Genomic DNA, 16,135 nt, shown 5'->3' on the forward strand with positions numbered 1-16,135 from the left:
GCAAAGTAAGAGCTTGGAAGAAAAGAGCGAAAAAGGAGGGAGCGATCCATCTGCGCCCTGCAGACACTGGCTGGACCAAGGGGTTGAAGTTTATGTCCTTATTGGGCGGAGGGAGGGGGGCCTGGGGGGGCGGGTGAAAAACCAGGAAGTGACAGAGGGTGTTGCTAAGGGTTGGGAGGGGGAGTTTGGGGGGTGGCAGGGGGCGGGGGGAGGGAGGGGAGGGATGGGGGGAAAGCAAGCAGGAGGACAGGTGAGACAGCAGGACAGGTGAGGCGGGCCCTGAGGGGGGGGCGGGTGGGAGCCAGGTGAATGTACGGTTCTCCGCGGCCGAGGGGGGGGCGGGCGGCAGGAGGAGGCAGAGGGCTGCGGAGGAGGAGCCCCCCAGCAGAGAGCGGCGAGCCACTGACCGCGGCCTTCTGACCAGGACCGGAGCAGGGCCCCAAGCCCCCGGGCCTGGCGGGGGACGCGCTTCTCCCCACACCCGGAGCCTCAGCAGCTCCAGCCAGCGGACCCAAAGGCGGAGAGGTGAGTGTACCCCTCTTCTGCCTCCTGGCTAGGGGTCCCCCATACTCGAGATTACTGCAGTGTCCTTCGTCTGTCCTGTAAGTGGGACCCCCCCACACACACGCGCGCATGCAGACCAGATTCCCACCACTCCCCTTTCCTGTGCCTTCCCAACACTCCGGGTCTTGGGAATTGATTTTAACGGGGAGGAAAGGTAGAGAAGGAACTACAGCCTCCCCCAACCCAGGACGGAGGGTCCCCAGAAACTTTCTGTGCACTTCTGGGATCAGACAGACTGGCGGCTCCGGGATGGAGAGAGGGCGAGGCGGCGCCCAGCGCTTCCCCAGTCTCCTTCGTGACTTTAGAGGTAGACCCCCGACCCGACCGAGTTGAGGGAATGGAAACGCTGACGGACTCTAACTAGGACAACGCTCCCCCCCCCCGCTCCTCCGCGCCCCCTGGCGCGGTGGGTTGGATTCGGGCCAGTTGCTTGGGGGGTGGGGGGAGCGCAGGAGGAGCCGCGGCTCGGGGGAAAGTTACCGGCTGGACTGTTTGGTTTCTTGCGCTTCCACGGCCGCGCTCTCTCGCCGGTAGCGGGGCTCAGCGACAGCCTCCGAGCGATACAGAGCGACCCCTCTCTCCGCCGCCCCTCAGTCCCGCTCTCCGTTCGGGCTCCAGTGCCGCCGCCACCTTTTCAAAGCCAGCTCCTGCCCCCAGAACCCGAGAGCGAGTGTGGGCGACTAGGAAGAATTCTACCTATCGTCCGTCCCCCACCGGCGCTGGCGCACCTGCCCCTTCCCGGAGTGGGGGTCGCTACTGTGTTGTTGTAGGACCTAGTCTGAGCGCGGCTGGCACAGGGCTGCCATTCAAAGGGGTGGGGGGCGCTGCTTTCAATTTCCAGTTTTCTCTCTCTCCTCCCACCCCACCCGAAGTAAGAGAGCGACGTGTCCCGGCCAGAGCGAGGGGGGGCCGGGAGTGGGGGGGCGGCGTGGGCAGCGGGTTGTGCCCGGACACGTGCCTGCCCAGGCGCCCCGGCCCTGCTGGTGTTTGGAGAGAGGGCGGGTCCCCTGCCCCCCGCCCCGCACAACCCCCACGTATCAAAGGGCGGCTGAGACGTGGTGAGACCTCGGGGCGCCCTGGGGGGGGCAGGGAGCCTGGGTCCGGAGCAGGGGAGGGGCAGAGGCGCGGGTGCTAGCTGACCCACAGGAAACGAGCGCTGCTGACCTAGTTTGGGACACCGGAAGTGGGTGCTGGGGAGAGGGGGAGACCAGCAGGCTGTCCTGGCTTCCGGGCCAGGTGGAAGGCGTTCTTGAATTGACCCCCACCCGAATGCAGTGAAGACCCCGAGCTGCAGCGGAGAAAGAGAATGAGTCAGCGCAGCTATTCCCGCTTCCCTCAACTTATTCCTGGAGGAGGGAGACAGTTTATCAAGGCGCATGGGGAGCCAGATTGGGTAGTGAGGGGTTAAACTGGGATGGGAACTCTCTCTTCCCTGAGGGTGCATGTGTGTAGGGGGGGGTGAGGCCTGGAGGATTATGGGGAGCCTCCTGCTCCCCCACTCACACACCAACTGGTTTGGTCACCCCTGTACCCGTCTGGCACTGCTGGGAGAGCTGGCATGGAGTGGGCATCAGGTTGGGCAGAGAGAGTGGGCATATGGAGTGTTGTGCTGGGCTGGACATATTTGTGACTGAGTTTGGGTAGCAGTTAGTATTCCTCCTTAGTGGTGACTGGGGAGAAGAGCAGGGGGCTCCCCCTGGAGCAGCTGATGAAACAAGAAGAAATCTCTGTCAGTGCCGCCTGGCCCTGGCCCCCGGGACCCCGGTTCCCCCAGCGTGCCTCTGTTACATGGTTGCTGTGGGCACAACGCAGCCTGCTGGCACCCCCAGACACTGTCCCCTCCCTTGGGTACCACACCCCCCAACCTTAGTACATGGGTCAGGAAGGGGTTAATGCCACCCCAAAAGGGGCTCTGGGGGAGAAAGCAGGCAGTGCCCACTAGGCTCAGGTGTCAAGGAGGCCTGCTCCACTGGGGCACTCTCATTCCTGCTCAGCTCTGGCTGACATGGACCCCAGTGACTGGGAGACAGGTGCTGACCTCTTCCCCCTTCCCCATGGTGCCCCCTGGCACCCAGGGCCCCCAGCTCCTCCTTGGCCTGGTGCCCGCCCTGGGAGGGCGCGGCGGGCAGCGGGGGCTGGGCTAACAATGCACCATCGGGTCCTTTGTGTGCTTGCACTTGGCACCCTGGGGAAGGGTGGGGGAGGGGGGCCCAGCGGGCATGGGGGGTGGAGCGCCTCTGGGGTGGGGACAGTGAAGGCTGGGGGAGAGAAGCAGAGAATGAAAGCAGGTGGGGAGGAAAGGGAAGTAGGTCAGCTAGGGTGCTGGCCCCCCATCCCAAGCCAGGGCAGAGAGAACCAGCCCTGATCCTATGGCTGCCCAGATGGCATCATGCTGCCTGGGGCACAGCCTAGGACTGGGCATTTGGGGTCAGAAGTCACTGCCCAGGGGACTGCTCAGATAGAGGAGGCCTGCCCTGTACTGCCTCCTTCTTGGTGGCTAAGAGACCCAGTTCTGGCCCAAAGCCAAGGTCCCAAGACGGGTAGTGACTGGGCTCCAGGCAGGGCACTGCCCTCTGATAGAAGCCTCTGGGACTGCTTTGGGGCTTCCTGCCTCCAGCCTGCTTGGCTCCCTGACCTTCAGAGAGTTGAGGCTGCCCTGCTACCAGGCCTTAGGGCCTATGCCTGTTTTGGCCTAGGGCTGAAGAGGAGGGTGGGGGAGGAAGGTGGGGACAGGCAGACGGATAGGACCCTGGCATGGGGTGTGCCCGCCCTGGCCTCTTCCCCCTCCTTCTGCTGAGTAAACTCGTGAGTAAACTTGACGTTTTGCCCGGACAGTTTGAAGTTGCCTCGCCGCCCCCCCACCACCACCAGTCCTGCCAACACACAGGCGGCCAGGCGCCAAGGCTGGCCTGGGGGACTAGGGGGAAGGGGTTAGAGCTACTGTTGTCTACCATCACGGATCCTGGAGAGGCAAAAATGATCTCCCACCCAGGCAGACCCAGGTCTTGGCAAGAGTCTTGGCTGGGACCTATAAACATCTGTCCCAGAACCTTGGGGAGCCTACAGAAAGTGGCCTGGAAGCAGAGCCTCTGCCCACTTCTGACTTCCACCCCCACTAAGTAAAGGCACCCAGCTGCTCTCTGGTCCCCTGAGTTGCCACCTTTAATGTTCACAGGCTACCGGACACAACTGGAAAAGTTACCTTTAGCAAATTCCACAGGAACACCAGAAAATGATTCCCTCTTCATTCTGTCCTACAGCCTGGGGTGGTGGGAGGCTAGAGGCCTTCCTTGGCATCTTAGCCGTCTCTTCACTGAGGCCTCCCAGTTGCCATGGCCTCAGCTAGAGGGTGGAATCCACATTTACCAGCACAATTTCTTGACCTCACCCCTGGGCCTAACCCTGTCTCTCTCTACCATACAGCCCATCAGGCCTGGCCCTAATCTTGCCCAGCCCCTTCCTCTGTTTGCTAGCATCACAGAGCCGAGTCAGCTTTCAGAGCTCTCCAGCCAGAAATACTCGTACCAGATCCAGGGGCTGATGGTGCCCCAGACAAAAGAGGGCTGGTGGCAGGTAAATGGAGCCAGTGACCCCCACAAACATGCCAACTGACTTGTTACTTGACATCACTAATTCCTCTTAGGCCTCACTAGGCCACCAGAATGATCCCGAGGCCCGGCAGGGGGAAATGCCTTCCCAGTCCCTGCCGGCCTCGGAGTGGGGCTCCACCAGGCCCTTGCTGTAGACCTCATGTCTCTGGCTTCAGTTTCCTTCCTGTTTCCACCCCCCCCCCCAGCTCCTCCCCACCCATATGCCCCTTTCAACAGACATCCTCTCCTCCTTCCTTCCTCCTTTCCTCCCACTTTGCCTGGGAGCAGGGGTCCTCTCCTCCAACCATAGACCTCCTGCCTTTTACCTCTCCTAAACACAGTCCCCCTGGAGATTCATGACCACCTCCCATCCCCTGCTCTGCTCTCCCCACCCCATCAGCAGCAGGGCTCTGGGGAAGGCAAGAGCACAGGTCTTCTCAAGGGAACTACAACTCCCAAGGTACATGCAAAGCAATTGTGGTGCATACTGGGAGTTGTAGTCCTCCTTGATCTCTCAATTTGGTTAAGTTGGAATTTTTCTGGATGGGACTAAAAGTGGACTGGGATGACTGGGAACCTGGGGACCCTCTGGATCCCCCCAGCTTGTCCTCCTTGCCTTGTTCCCCCATGACACCATGTATCCATGAGTGTCATCCACCCCCCCCACCCCACCCCCAGCTGAGACATGCTATCCATTCTCACCTTAGGGCTCCACCCAAGAGATGCCCACACCCTGCCCTGCTGCCCCTGGCAGGGGTGGAATGGAGGGGCCCCATGAACTCCCTCCCTGCCCCGTGCCCTCTAGGCTGGTTCCCTCCCTTTACAGGGATCAAAGGGCAGAGAGCAGCCCCACCTCACTCCCTGGCAGGCTGCGGGCACTAGAGCGATCAGGAATTGCAGGGACTCTGGTGCCCAAGCAAATGCCTGGGCAGATGCCGGGAGACCAGCACCTGGCCGCAGGGAGAGACACTGGCCCCCGTCGTGGGGAGTGGAACCTTCGATAACTGTTCATCAAACTGTCCACAGCTCCCTTGGACTCTCTTCGTGTAGGCCCTAACCCGTGTATTGCCTCTTGAGGAGATGGCTTGAGAACAGGGTCTCGGGCCTTATCTGTAGGATCTAGGGGCCTGGGCCCGCCTAGCTGGCACCAAGGCACAGGGGTGACCCTCCCCCACCCCAGGCCCACAGTTGGCATGGGGCGCTGGGAGCCAGGGGGTAGGAGGGAGAGGAGGGCAGGACTGCCAGCATCCTGGTGGGTAGGTGCCAACCGGGCCGGGAGCTGGTGAGGGGCAGCAGGCCAGCGGCATTGAGCCAGCAGCTGTTGGGGGGAAAGGGGAGGGGATATTTTAGGGGGCATTTCTGTGGTCCCCCCTCCCAGCCCAGCAGGACATGGGATGGCCTAGTGGTTGGGGGACCTAGGGCCCGCCTCGTTACAGGAATATGAGTCCCCCAGAGTTGTTTAAGTGGAACTTTGTGGCCCACCCTCCTCTGGGCTCAGAGCCCTCCTGAGTTGCCCCTCAGGCCCAGGCGGGTCCCACCCAACCGGCCAGGGTGGCAGCAGCTTACGCAAGGGGTGGGGCTAGGCGCTTCCCAGCAGATGCCCCCTCCCGGCTCCTTCCTCTTTCAGTGCACACAGCTCCCCCCATCTGTCCACCCCACCTCAGGCCAGTTCTATCCCCCTGATGCCCCTGGCCACTGGGGGCTGGCACAAGTGCTGCCCCCTGGCCTGGTTGGCAGGGGCTGGCGCCCGGGCAAGGAACTGTGGTATGTGAGTGGGTTTGGGGTGAGGCATGGGGAGGGCGGGGTGCTGCCTTGCCCAGCCCCTGAGGGCCCCAGCCCAGTACAGGGTGGGGAGAATTCGGCCAGCTCCCAAGGGTGCTGAGGGGCCCACTGGGGGTCTGAAGGGCCTCCCTGTGGTCTCCTGTTCGTCCACATGCCCTGAGGGGCTGGGACCTGGGCACCTGTCACCCCTGGCACTGACTGTCCAGGCTTCCCCTCCTCCCTCTTCTGGCCACTGCCGCCTCCTGTCCCCTCCCCTGCCTTCTTCCTTCTCCTGGTCCCACCTCCAGCAGCCTCTCCCATTGCTCCTCCTCACCTCTGTCCTCCTGGACTGTCCCAGCTCCTACCTTTCCTACCGCTCACCTTTTTCCCCTTTTAGGACTGAGTCAGGACAGGCGGGGGTGGGTATGGCTGGGGCTTCGGGCACCACAGGCAGAGACTCTAGGCCCTCTCCCACGCTGCCAGGCCTCTGGTAACCCCTCCCTCCATCTGGGGGGAGGGGGGACAGCACCCAGAGGGTTAAGGCTCTAGGGGGGAGGGGCTGGGCCAAGTCGTGGGCGGCCCCTTTGAAGGAGGGAGCTGGAGCGGGGAACAGCCACCCTGCCTCCCCCCCAGCCAGGCCCTCCCCCACCCCTCCCAACCTGTTCCCCCCAGGGGCCAGGAGGAGTTGCCGGCAAGGCCCCTCAGCGTTCAGGTGAGTAGGCCCCGCTCTGGCTTGGGAGATCAGGCCCCAGGGGAGGCTCGGAGGCCTAGAATTGGCCAAGGGTCAGAGAGGGACTGAAAAACAGGCTAGGAAGAGGGTGTCCAAATTTTCACAGGGCTTGGTTTAGGGAGCTGAGGGGCTGAGGGGCTGGAGTGTGGGGGAGCCTATGTGTCCGAGGGAGGTAGGAGGACAGGAGAGCAGAAGGGGCCTATGGGAGCCGAGGGGCTGCTGGGCCAGGACAGGAGGTTGGACAGGCTGGCAGGGAGCCGGGCTCCGGGGATTGGGCTGGGGTGTCCTCTGGGGCTGGGGGGCTCAGGTTTCTGCCGGCGGCTTGGCGGGTGTGGGGTTACCAGCCGGCTCGGTTACGCAGCCGGGGACACTAGGCTGGGGGGGAGGGGGTGGGCACAGGGCAGACCCTGGCACCTTGTGGGTCTCCTCAGGCCCTAAGGGGACCTGGCGTGGCTTCGGCAGACCCCTGCTGGGAGCGCTGATGGCCGGGGTCTGTCCAGGCGCATGGTTGCCTGGCTTTGGGTGGGCAGCCTCTGGGGAAACTCCAGCTGCTCCAGGGCTGGAAACTCTGACGGGCAGAGAGGCCTAGCTGTCCCCCCACCCTACCCCACATCCGCTCTCATTGTCCCCCCCCACCCATCTTCGCCAACTGTCCCCCCCGCCCCGATTTTGGTCCTGTGCTTCATCCAGAATGGGGTCGTGGGTGCCTAAATGCAACCATCTCATGGCAAGACCAGGCCTTGGAGGGCAGGCCCGGTTTCTTAATTTAATTCCTCTGCCCCTCTCCACCCGCATCCATCCATTGGCCTGAGGAGAAGAGAAGGGATGCTTGGAGTAGGGCGAAATGGAGGAAGTGGGAGAGGCCTCAGCGAGAGAACCAAAAGCCAAAAGAAAGGAGAGGTAGGGATGGTTCCTTGGAGACCTAGGGACTTAAGGACGCAGTAGAGAGGAAGCAGGAGCCTTGCAAGGGCTGAAGGGAGGAAAGCAAAGGAGGAGTCGCGGAGAGGGGAGACAAGGGTCCGAGGAGTCAGGAAGAGGCCAAGGCAAGGGGCCAAGAGTGGAGAGGGGCTGAGGGCAGGGGTCCCCAAAGGAAAAGAGGGGAAGACTAGGGAAGACGGAGTTGCCCCATTCCTTCCCCCGCCATCTTTTATCGCCCTCAGATTTCCCCTGATGCGATCTCAGAGGCTGTGGACTAGGGCAGGTGTCATGGAAAGAAAGTATGGGGAACACTGAGGTCTCCCTCCTGTCAAGAGCTGAAGCACCAGGAATTGGGGATTTTGAGGGAGGAGAGGCTTAACCCCCACAGCACCGGGAAGCAGCCAACTCCCCTTGCCTCCTTCCCCCTTCGTGGCTTGCGGTCTCTCTTCCCCGCCTCGGCCCCCAGGAAGTGTGAGTGCTGGGGGTGGTGAGGTTAGGAGGGGGAAGCGACATATGGGGGGATGGGGAAGGCATGTACTAGCTTGGAGGGGCTGGGTGGGGAGGGAAAGGCTCCATACATGTCTGGGGCGTCCTGGGCCGAGGGCCTCTGCTTCGAAGCCCTTCCAGTCCTCCAGGGGATTCACCTCCACCTCTCACCCTGCCTTTCCAACTGGGCAGTCCAGATGGCTTCAGCCCCTGGGCCCCAGAGGCCCTAAGAAAGGGTGGAAGAAGCTGGGAAGCTAGGATTCCTGGGTCCCTGAGGACTTTGGACTGGCTGTCCTATTTCCCCACCCCCGACCTGGTCCAGCCACAGGCCAAAGCCCTGGCTTCGTGCAAACTTCGCTCCAAAAAAACAGGAAGAGAACCTGAGGCTGGAGTTGGGGTGGGGGCTGGGGGAGACAGGAGAGAGAAGTGAGGGGAGGGCGGCCAGCCACGGTGGGAAGAGCGCCAGGCTTCTCCATCGCCCCGGCAGGAGGCATCACAGCCTGGCCAGCATCCGCACCCTGAGCTGCCACACCTGGAGGAGCTGGCCAGGTCCCTCTCGGGCTCTCTGGCAGAGCCCGGAGGTGGGGGCCTCTGAGCCTAAGGAGAGGGGGCTCTGTGTGCCTGAGTCTCAGGCCCATATCTATTTTCTCCGCCGCTAATCCTGTTTCCGCCTGCTGCCCCCCACACTAAGCCTCACTCCCCTAATCCCCAGGGTGTGGGGAAGGGGGGCCAGCTTTACGCAGCTGCCCCATTCAGGGCCTCGTATCCCAGCTCTTCAGCTGGCTCAAGCCGGCAGTGTTGGCCCTGGTATTCCCCCAGCCCTTCACTGGACACTGCCTGAGGTCAGCACCTGGAAAGACTTTCAGCCTCCTTTTCCTTCCCGTGCCAGGGCCAGTGCCATCTACCTTTTGGTTTCTTGATGGTGGACACACCTTGGGAGGTGCCTTTGGGCACTGAGGGGTAGGTGATAGGGGCTCCCACCTTTGATCCCCCTATACTTTTCTATCCCCAAAGTCTTCCCCCCACCAAAGACGGGGCAAGCTTGACTCAGGGCCCAGTTTCAAGAGAGCTGCCCACCGGCTTGGCCGGTCTAGCAGGCCTGACAGTGAGGGGAGCCTGGGGGGGGGGTGACGGGAAAGGGGGGAGAGATGGGGCGGGGCCCCCAGTTCTTCCCTCTACCAGGCAAACAGACCTTGCCTGGCTCCCTGGCACAGCTGCCCCCCCACCAACCACCCCACACGCCCATGCCCACAAGGTCTTAGCAAGAGGGGGCATGCCAGGCTGGGTGGGGATAGGCCGTCCTCATGGGTGTTGGGGGGCTGGGCCCTCTGGGATACAGAGTTGGGAAGGGTGCCCAAGTTGGGGTGGGCATCCTGGCATCAATGCCCCACCCTGGCAGAAAGAAGAGGGAGTTCCTCCCCATCAATCCTTCCCAGATGATGGGGCCTAGAGTGCCCCCTTGGCCTGGTTGGCACCAGCCTAGCTCCAGGTGGCACCTAAGTCAGCATGGGTGCCAGAACCCTGGGTAAGGGCTAGGGGAGTTTCCCAGAAGCTAGAGACGCCTGGGAACACCTCCCCTTCCCAAATGGGTCCTCTGCCTCTCTCTTCTTTCATTGGCCTTGGGCTCTGGAGTTAGGCCCCAGGGGTTAAACACCTACCCTTGCCCAAGCCTCTGCATCATGAACCAGCCTGAGCCTGTGACCTGACAGCAGGGTCAGCCAATCAGCAATCCCGCCACACCAAGTTGCCACGGAGATGGCCCTGGGGTGGGAGAAGGGAGGCGGGCTTACGCAGCGGGAATGGGTGGGGTGTGGAGGGAAGAAGGGGGAGGGACAGGGTGAGCCACGTGCTTGCGGGTGCACAGCTCCCGGCCGATGGACAGCGAGGACAGCCCCACCCATCCCCCTCAGGAGGGACAGGATTCACTTGGGCCCGGGAGGGTGCCCACTACTACTTGAGTGGCCACTGCTGCTGCCCACCTGGCTTTGTTTGCTCCTAAGTCCTGGGGCCATTGGCCACTTGTACTATTTATAAAGTACAGGTGGGAAAACCCAAGGAAACTGGGAGTGCTCCCAGACTACTTGGCCCCCAAGGAGAGAAGTGATTCGGGGACTTAAGGTGGGAAGGGGTGGGCTATCTGAGGGTGTCTGACTGTGGCTTATGAGCCAGCACATGGGCGCTGCTAGCTCAAGGCTTCCACGCAGGCATCCGGATGCTAGTGAAGACGGGGAGGCAGGCAGAGACGATGCAGTTCTTGTGTCCTCAAAAGGAAACCTGTAGCCCTCGACTCCTCCGACCCCCTCAAAACCCTTCCCCGTCAGTGGCCGATACTGACGTTGGGAGTGTCAGAGAAGACACTGACAAGCTGTCAGTGGGACTTGCCCTAGGGATCATCCGGGTCAGCCTTTAATTTTGCAGATGAGGAAACAGGAAAGAAAGTGACTGGTTCAAGGTCGTGTAGCTAGTAGTAACCAGACTCCCCCTGAGTGATCTGACGGAGGGAGACAGACCTTTCTCCCAGCAGAGACCATCTGTATAGTGCAGTCTGCCTCCGGGTGAGGCTTGGTTTCTCCCTCCCAAGGCCAGAACTTTTATTGAGCCCCTTCTATGTGTTAGGCGTTGTGCCACCCACGGGCTCGTTTAACCTTCACCATAGCCCTAGGAGTCAGGTGGAATTATCCCATGTTATAGACGGAAAAGAAGGTTCAGAGATTAAACAACTTGTTTAAGGATCACAGAGCTAATCAGCCGCAGAGTGAGGATTCAAACTCAAGCCTAGATGACTCCAGAGCCCAGCTCTTTCCAGGCCTCAACTCTGTCTCCAGTTGCTGCAGACCACCAGATGTCAGGGTGGAAGAGCTGAGCCCCTGCAGCTTTCATCCCCACCCGCTCCTTGTGTACCATGAGGAGACAGAAGCACAGAGCGGAATGACTTGGCCAAGGTCATTCGGCAAGATAGTAGCAGAGCCAGGATTAGAAGCCGATCTCCTCACTTCCAGACCAGACTCACCCTGCTACCCACCTCCCTCCACCAGCCTTGGGACTGCCAAAGTGCTGTGCCTTCTGTGGCTGTGCCTCAGAGAGGATAGCACGGGGAGTGGAAGAAGGTCTTCTGGCGAGGGGGGCCTCTCCTGACTGGCCAGGAATGGAGATGGAGAGGTGGTGGTGGTAGCCCAGTGGAGGAGGGGTAGGACTGGAACTTGGCCTATTGGCAGGGGGGGAGGGGCGGGGACGATGCTTATCGGTGCGGGGCAGGAAGCACCCGCGCCAGCGCCAGCGACACCCCAGCAAAGGGTGGCTGCTCCTTGGCCCCATGGGGGAGGGGAGGATGTGGGGGAAGGTATGCTGGGAGCTGTGTTTCCCTTTTGGCCTCTACAAGGGAGAGATCTAGAAGGGGAGATGAACTTTTAGTGGGTGGGGAAGGAGAAGGTGGGGTCCTGGGGAGCCACCTCCCAGGTTTGCATAGTGTTTTATAGTGCACCAAATGCTTTAGGGAGATAATGTGAGCTAAAGCACCTGACCTTGCCTTGAACAGACCTTGGCCCAGTGTGAATCTGAACTCTCATTGGCCTCTCTCTGGGCTGAGAGGAGGTTCCATCACAAAGACTGTCACCCCACTTTTCCGATGCCTGAGGCTGGCTGCAAGAGGCACCTGGAGTCCTTCAGCTAGTTCTTCATGAAGCCTGAACCAGAACACAGGCATCCTTTCCCCCAGACCAGTGCTTCTTCCAAAGGGATGGGAACGGGGCAGGTGAAGCATATAGGTCTCTAGGAAAGGCCAGAAAGGCAGAGCTCCCGCGCTCACTGAGGCAGAACACTGCACAGTGGTTAGGAATAGGGCTCAGCCCGCCGCCTGGCTTTGAACCTGTTTGGCACTTAACATAGAAAGTCAGTTCACCTGTTTGCACCTCAGGCTCCTGCCTGTGAAATGGATAATTGTTACTTTAGAAGGTCGTGGAAGATGAAATGGGTGTAAAGTGCTTGAAGGGCCTATGCTCACAGCCAGTGTTGGTATTCCCACTCTGGGCCCCCTGGCAGGGCTGAGCGCTCCTAACCTTCCCTTCTCCTTCGCTCCACAGGAGAAGATGGGGAGCCCTGAGGATGACCTGATCGGGATTCCATTCCCAGACCACAGCAGTGAGCTCCTGAGCTGCCTCAATGAGCAGCGCCAGCTGGGCCACCTCTGTGACCTCACCATCCGGACACAGGGCCTGGAGTACCGCACCCACCGGGCTGTGCTGGCTGCCTGCAGCCACTACTTCAAGAAGCTCTTCACTGAGGGTGGTGGGGGTGCACTCTCGGGTGCTGGGGGCGGTGGGACAGCTGCCGGGGGTGCAGGGGCCGGCGTGTGTGAGTTGGACTTTGTGGGGCCGGAGGCACTGGGTGCCCTGCTCGAGTTTGCCTACACAGCCACCCTGACCACCAGCAGCGCCAACATGCCGGCAGTACTCCAGGCCGCACGACTGCTGGAGATACCCTGTGTCATCGCGGCCTGCATGGAGATTCTGCAGGGCAGCGGACTAGAGGCGCCCAGCCCGGACGAGGACGACTGTGAGCGCGCGCGGCAGTACCTGGAAGCCTTCGCCTGTACAGCCACCGCCTCAGCTTCGGGAGTCCCCAATGGTGACGACAGCCCTCCACAGGCACCCCTCCCACCGCCGCCGCCACCGCCTCCTCGGCCTGTTGCCCGCCGCAGCCGCAAGCCCCGCAAAGCTTTCCTGCAGACCAAGGGGGCCCGGGCCAACCACCTAGTGCCCGAGGTGCCCACAGTGCCCACCCATCCCTTAACCTACGAGGAGGAGGAAGAGGCGGGCAGAGTGGGCAGCAGTGGGGGCAGCGGGCTGGGGGACAGCTACAGCCCTCCCACAGGGACTGCCTCACCCCCCGAGGGGCCCCTGAGCTACGAGGCCTATGAGGGTGAGGAAGAAGAGGAGGAGCTGGTGTACCCCCCGCCCTACGGGCTGGCACAGGGCGGCGGGCCCCCACTGTCCCCAGAAGAGCTGGGCTCAGACGAGGATGCCATCGATCCTGACCTGATGGCCTACCTCAGCTCCCTGCACCAGGACGCCCTGCCACCAGGCCTGGACAGCCAGGACAAGCTAGTGCGCAAACGCCGCTCCCAGATGCCCCAGGAGTGCCCAGTCTGCCACAAGATCATCCACGGGGCAGGCAAACTGCCACGCCACATGAGGACCCATACGGGTGAGAAGCCCTTCGCCTGTGAAGTCTGCGGCGTCCGTTTCACCCGGTGAGCACCAGGGGCGAGAGGCCCAGCAGGGGCCATGTGGGAGGGTGCTGCAAGGGAGAAAGGGGTTGCGAGACCCGGTGTGTGGAGGGCCGTGATCCTGGAGGGACTGTGGGGTGGTCCCCAGGCTGAGGAGAGAGGCCAGGAGAAAGAAAGTCAAGGAAGGTGGGTCTGGGGCCTTGAAGATCTGACTGTGCTGGAGACAGGTGGTTCAGTTCAGTTCAGTTCAGTCGCTCAGTCGTGTCCGACTCTTTGTGACCCCATGAATCACAGCACGCCAGGCCTCCCTGTCCATCACCAACTCCCGGAGTTCACTCAAACTCATGTCCACAGAGGCAGGTGGTTAACCTGGGGCTAAGTCAGCAAGGGTCTCCCGGAGCAGAAATAGGGAAACGAGTGTTTGGGGACAGGAGTGAACAAGGCCGGGGAACCTGGCCCCGACGATCCAGGGATCCCCTCCTGACCTGATCTCTTTGCCCTCCGCCAACCCGTGCCAGGAATGACAAGCTGAAGATCCACATGCGGAAGCACACCGGAGAGCGCCCCTACTCGTGCTCGCACTGCCCAGCCCGCTTCCTGCACAGCTACGACCTCAAGAACCACATGCACCTGCATACAGGGGACCGGCCCTACGAGTGCCACCTGTGCCACAAGGCTTTCGCCAAGGAGGACCACCTGCAGCGCCACCTCAAGGGCCAGAACTGCCTGGAGGTGCGCACCCGGCGGCGCCGCAAGGACGATGCGCCCCCGCACTACCCCCCGCCCTCCGCAGCCACCTCATCCCCTGCTGGCCTCGACCTCTCCAACGGTCATTTGGACACCTTCCGCCTGTCTCTGGCTCGATTCTGGGAGACATCCGCCCCTACCGGGCCCCCAGACTCCACCCCAGGGCCCCCTGATGACGAGGAGGAGGAGGGGGCGCCCACCACACCTCAGGCTGAAGGTGCCATGGACACCTCTTAAAGAGGGACGAGTGGCCGAGCTGGAGCAGCACGGGGACCCGGGAGGCCCATGCCAAGCAGTGGGAGTGTATACAGCAGAGACGGCGCTGGGGGTTCAGGCACTGAGTCTCCCTGGCATCGGAAATAGGCTCCTTCCCTCAGAGCCCTCATTCCAGTTCCAAGCCGAGAAGGTTTGGGGGCAGTCTCCCCAGATTGGGGTGCTGTCCCAAGGAGTGATACATATGACATTATGTATATATTTACAGCTCCATTGTAAAGGTGGGGTCCCTGTCCCCAGCTGCTCCTGGGGAGTAGAAGCAATAATGTATTTCTGATTTGTGGGGTCCCTCTTCGGCTATGCGGGTTTCTAGGGGGTGGGGGGCTTGGGACCAAAGCCTTGCCCCGCCCCCATGCCCCTTGGGGTTTTGGCTGTGTAAGGGGGTGAAGGACTGCCCCTCCCTTTCGAGACCCCTCCTTCCTGGTTTCTGTTCCCTTTTCCTGGCAGTGAATTACGCAAAGGGGGGCGGCAAAGGAAGGGTAAGTGGGGGAAAGCAAGGTAAAAGCTTGAAAGGCGGGGACTGGGCCTGTAAGGAAGGAGCCATCCCGGTCCCCCTCCGCCCTCCTCCCAGCGCTGAGTCATGGGGTCCTGGAGAAGGGGCGGGGTGGCCTGATTGGCTCGCCCGCCCCTGGGGGCAGCGGGAGGGCCCCGCCCAGCCAGGGGAGCCGCTGCCGCTTCTCCTCCCTGCCCTCCCCTCCCGCGTCCCCGGGCAGGGAATGTCTTGTTCCCGCCGCTCCCTCCCCGGGGCCAGAGGGCAGGGCGGGCCGGGCGGCGGCCTACCCTCTTCTCCTCCTCCCCACCTCCTCCCCGCCCAGGTGCGAGCCGCGCCACCACCGCTGCCGCCCCTGACTCACGCCGCCCCCGGGCTGGCGCGGTGCAGGGTGTGGGACCGGGCGAGGGGCTGGGGGGAGCCTGGCGGAGAACGGGCCGGCCGGCGCCATCTGGCGGCTGTGCCCTGCGCGGGCGAGCGCCCCTGGCGGCCGCTGCCGGGGAGCCGTCTTCTCCACCTCCACCACCCCAGCGCGTGAGCCGCGCCCCCTTGCCAAGGCCGGGCTCGGAACTGCTCGCCCGCCCCCAGGGAAGGTGGGCTGCGGCCCTGTGGGAAAGGAGTCCTACCCTCTGACCCTTGCCTGCCAGGGCTCCCTGTTGGGGAATAATTCCCTCACTCTTCCCTTAGGATTGAATCCACCCCTGTTCTGTACATAGCCTTTTCTGTTGGTCTTGTTGAAATCTAGTTTCAGATTTTTAACTACCCAATTCTGCTGGGGGTGGGGGTATCTCCCCCGCTTCCTCGCTGGGTGCTGGACCCCGCTCGGGCCTGGGCTCTGCCTTGCACTATTTCCCCTCCCTGGCCTGGCGGCCCCCGCCTCCTTAAAAGGGGCAGGTTCAGGGGCCCGGTGCTCTCCCTCCCTCCCATGCACCCCCATGCCCATTTGCACAGCTGCCCAGGTACCCCCAATAGTGGGGGGGTCACAGGGAGGGGGTAGCGGGACCAGTCCTTGTCTCTATTTAAAAAGTGATGATGTAATATATTGGGGTAGGGGGAGGTCAGGTTGCTCTGGGCCTCATCTTTGCATTTCAGGTGATGGGGGAGCCCAGGGCTGAGGAGACCCGGGGCCCAGCCCCAGGGAGTGAGGACAGTGTGGCCTCCCCCCTCCCCCCTTGCGGCTTCTCCACTCAGTGCCTTAAGGGGGGAGGCGATCCCCCCTCTCCTGTTCCCCTCCCCTTCCCTTGCCCCCCACCTCGGGTGTAAGCGACAGGAAGAAATAATAATAATTTAAGATTCCCACTGTGTCCACCTTTGGTTTCTTTATTTTGGAGGTAGGTGGGAGGGATGGGGAG

General features: G+C 62.1%; 1 protein-coding gene across 4 annotated transcripts; it reads left to right on the forward strand.

Annotated features, from left to right (window-relative positions):
* Window positions 1–211: 211 nt before the first annotated feature.
* Window positions 212–16,079, forward strand: ZBTB7B (zinc finger and BTB domain containing 7B). 4 transcript variants are annotated; one of them, XM_055403423.2, is made up of 5 exons: window positions 212–250; window positions 425–525; window positions 6,588–6,627; window positions 12,129–13,297; window positions 13,792–16,079. In XM_055403423.2, the coding sequence occupies exons 1-5, from the start codon at window positions 224–226 to the stop codon at window positions 14,255–14,257; spliced, it is 1,803 nt and encodes a 600-aa protein (XP_055259398.1). In that variant the 5' UTR covers window positions 212–223; the 3' UTR covers window positions 14,258–16,079. The 4 variants fall into 4 exon arrangements, with proteins under 4 accessions (XP_055259398.1, XP_055259400.1, XP_055259399.1 ...); XM_055403424.2 differs by lacking the exon at window positions 6,588–6,627 and having other exon boundaries at window positions 231–267; XM_055403425.2 differs by lacking the exons at window positions 425–525; window positions 6,588–6,627 and having other exon boundaries at window positions 212–267.
* The last annotated feature ends 56 nt before the right edge of the window (window positions 16,080–16,135 follow it).

Source organism: Moschus berezovskii, chromosome 4, assembly GCF_049115385.1.
Source record: "Moschus berezovskii isolate FMDL1 chromosome 4, NW_MosBer_1.0, whole genome shotgun sequence".
In the NCBI taxonomy this organism is placed as follows: domain Eukaryota; kingdom Metazoa; phylum Chordata; class Mammalia; order Artiodactyla; family Moschidae; genus Moschus; species Moschus berezovskii.

Excerpts from the sequence above, each read along its gene's own strand:
- ZBTB7B (XM_055403423.2), top strand. The coding sequence starts at position 224 with ATGGGGGGAAAGCAAGCAGGAGGACAG. Across the intron at positions 251-424 it reads GAAAGCAAGCAGGAGGACAG|GACCGGAGCAGGGCCCCAAG; the intron begins GTGAGACAGCAG and ends CCTTCTGACCAG. Across the intron at positions 13,298-13,791 it reads TGCGGCGTCCGTTTCACCCG|GAATGACAAGCTGAAGATCC; the intron begins GTGAGCACCAGG and ends AACCCGTGCCAG.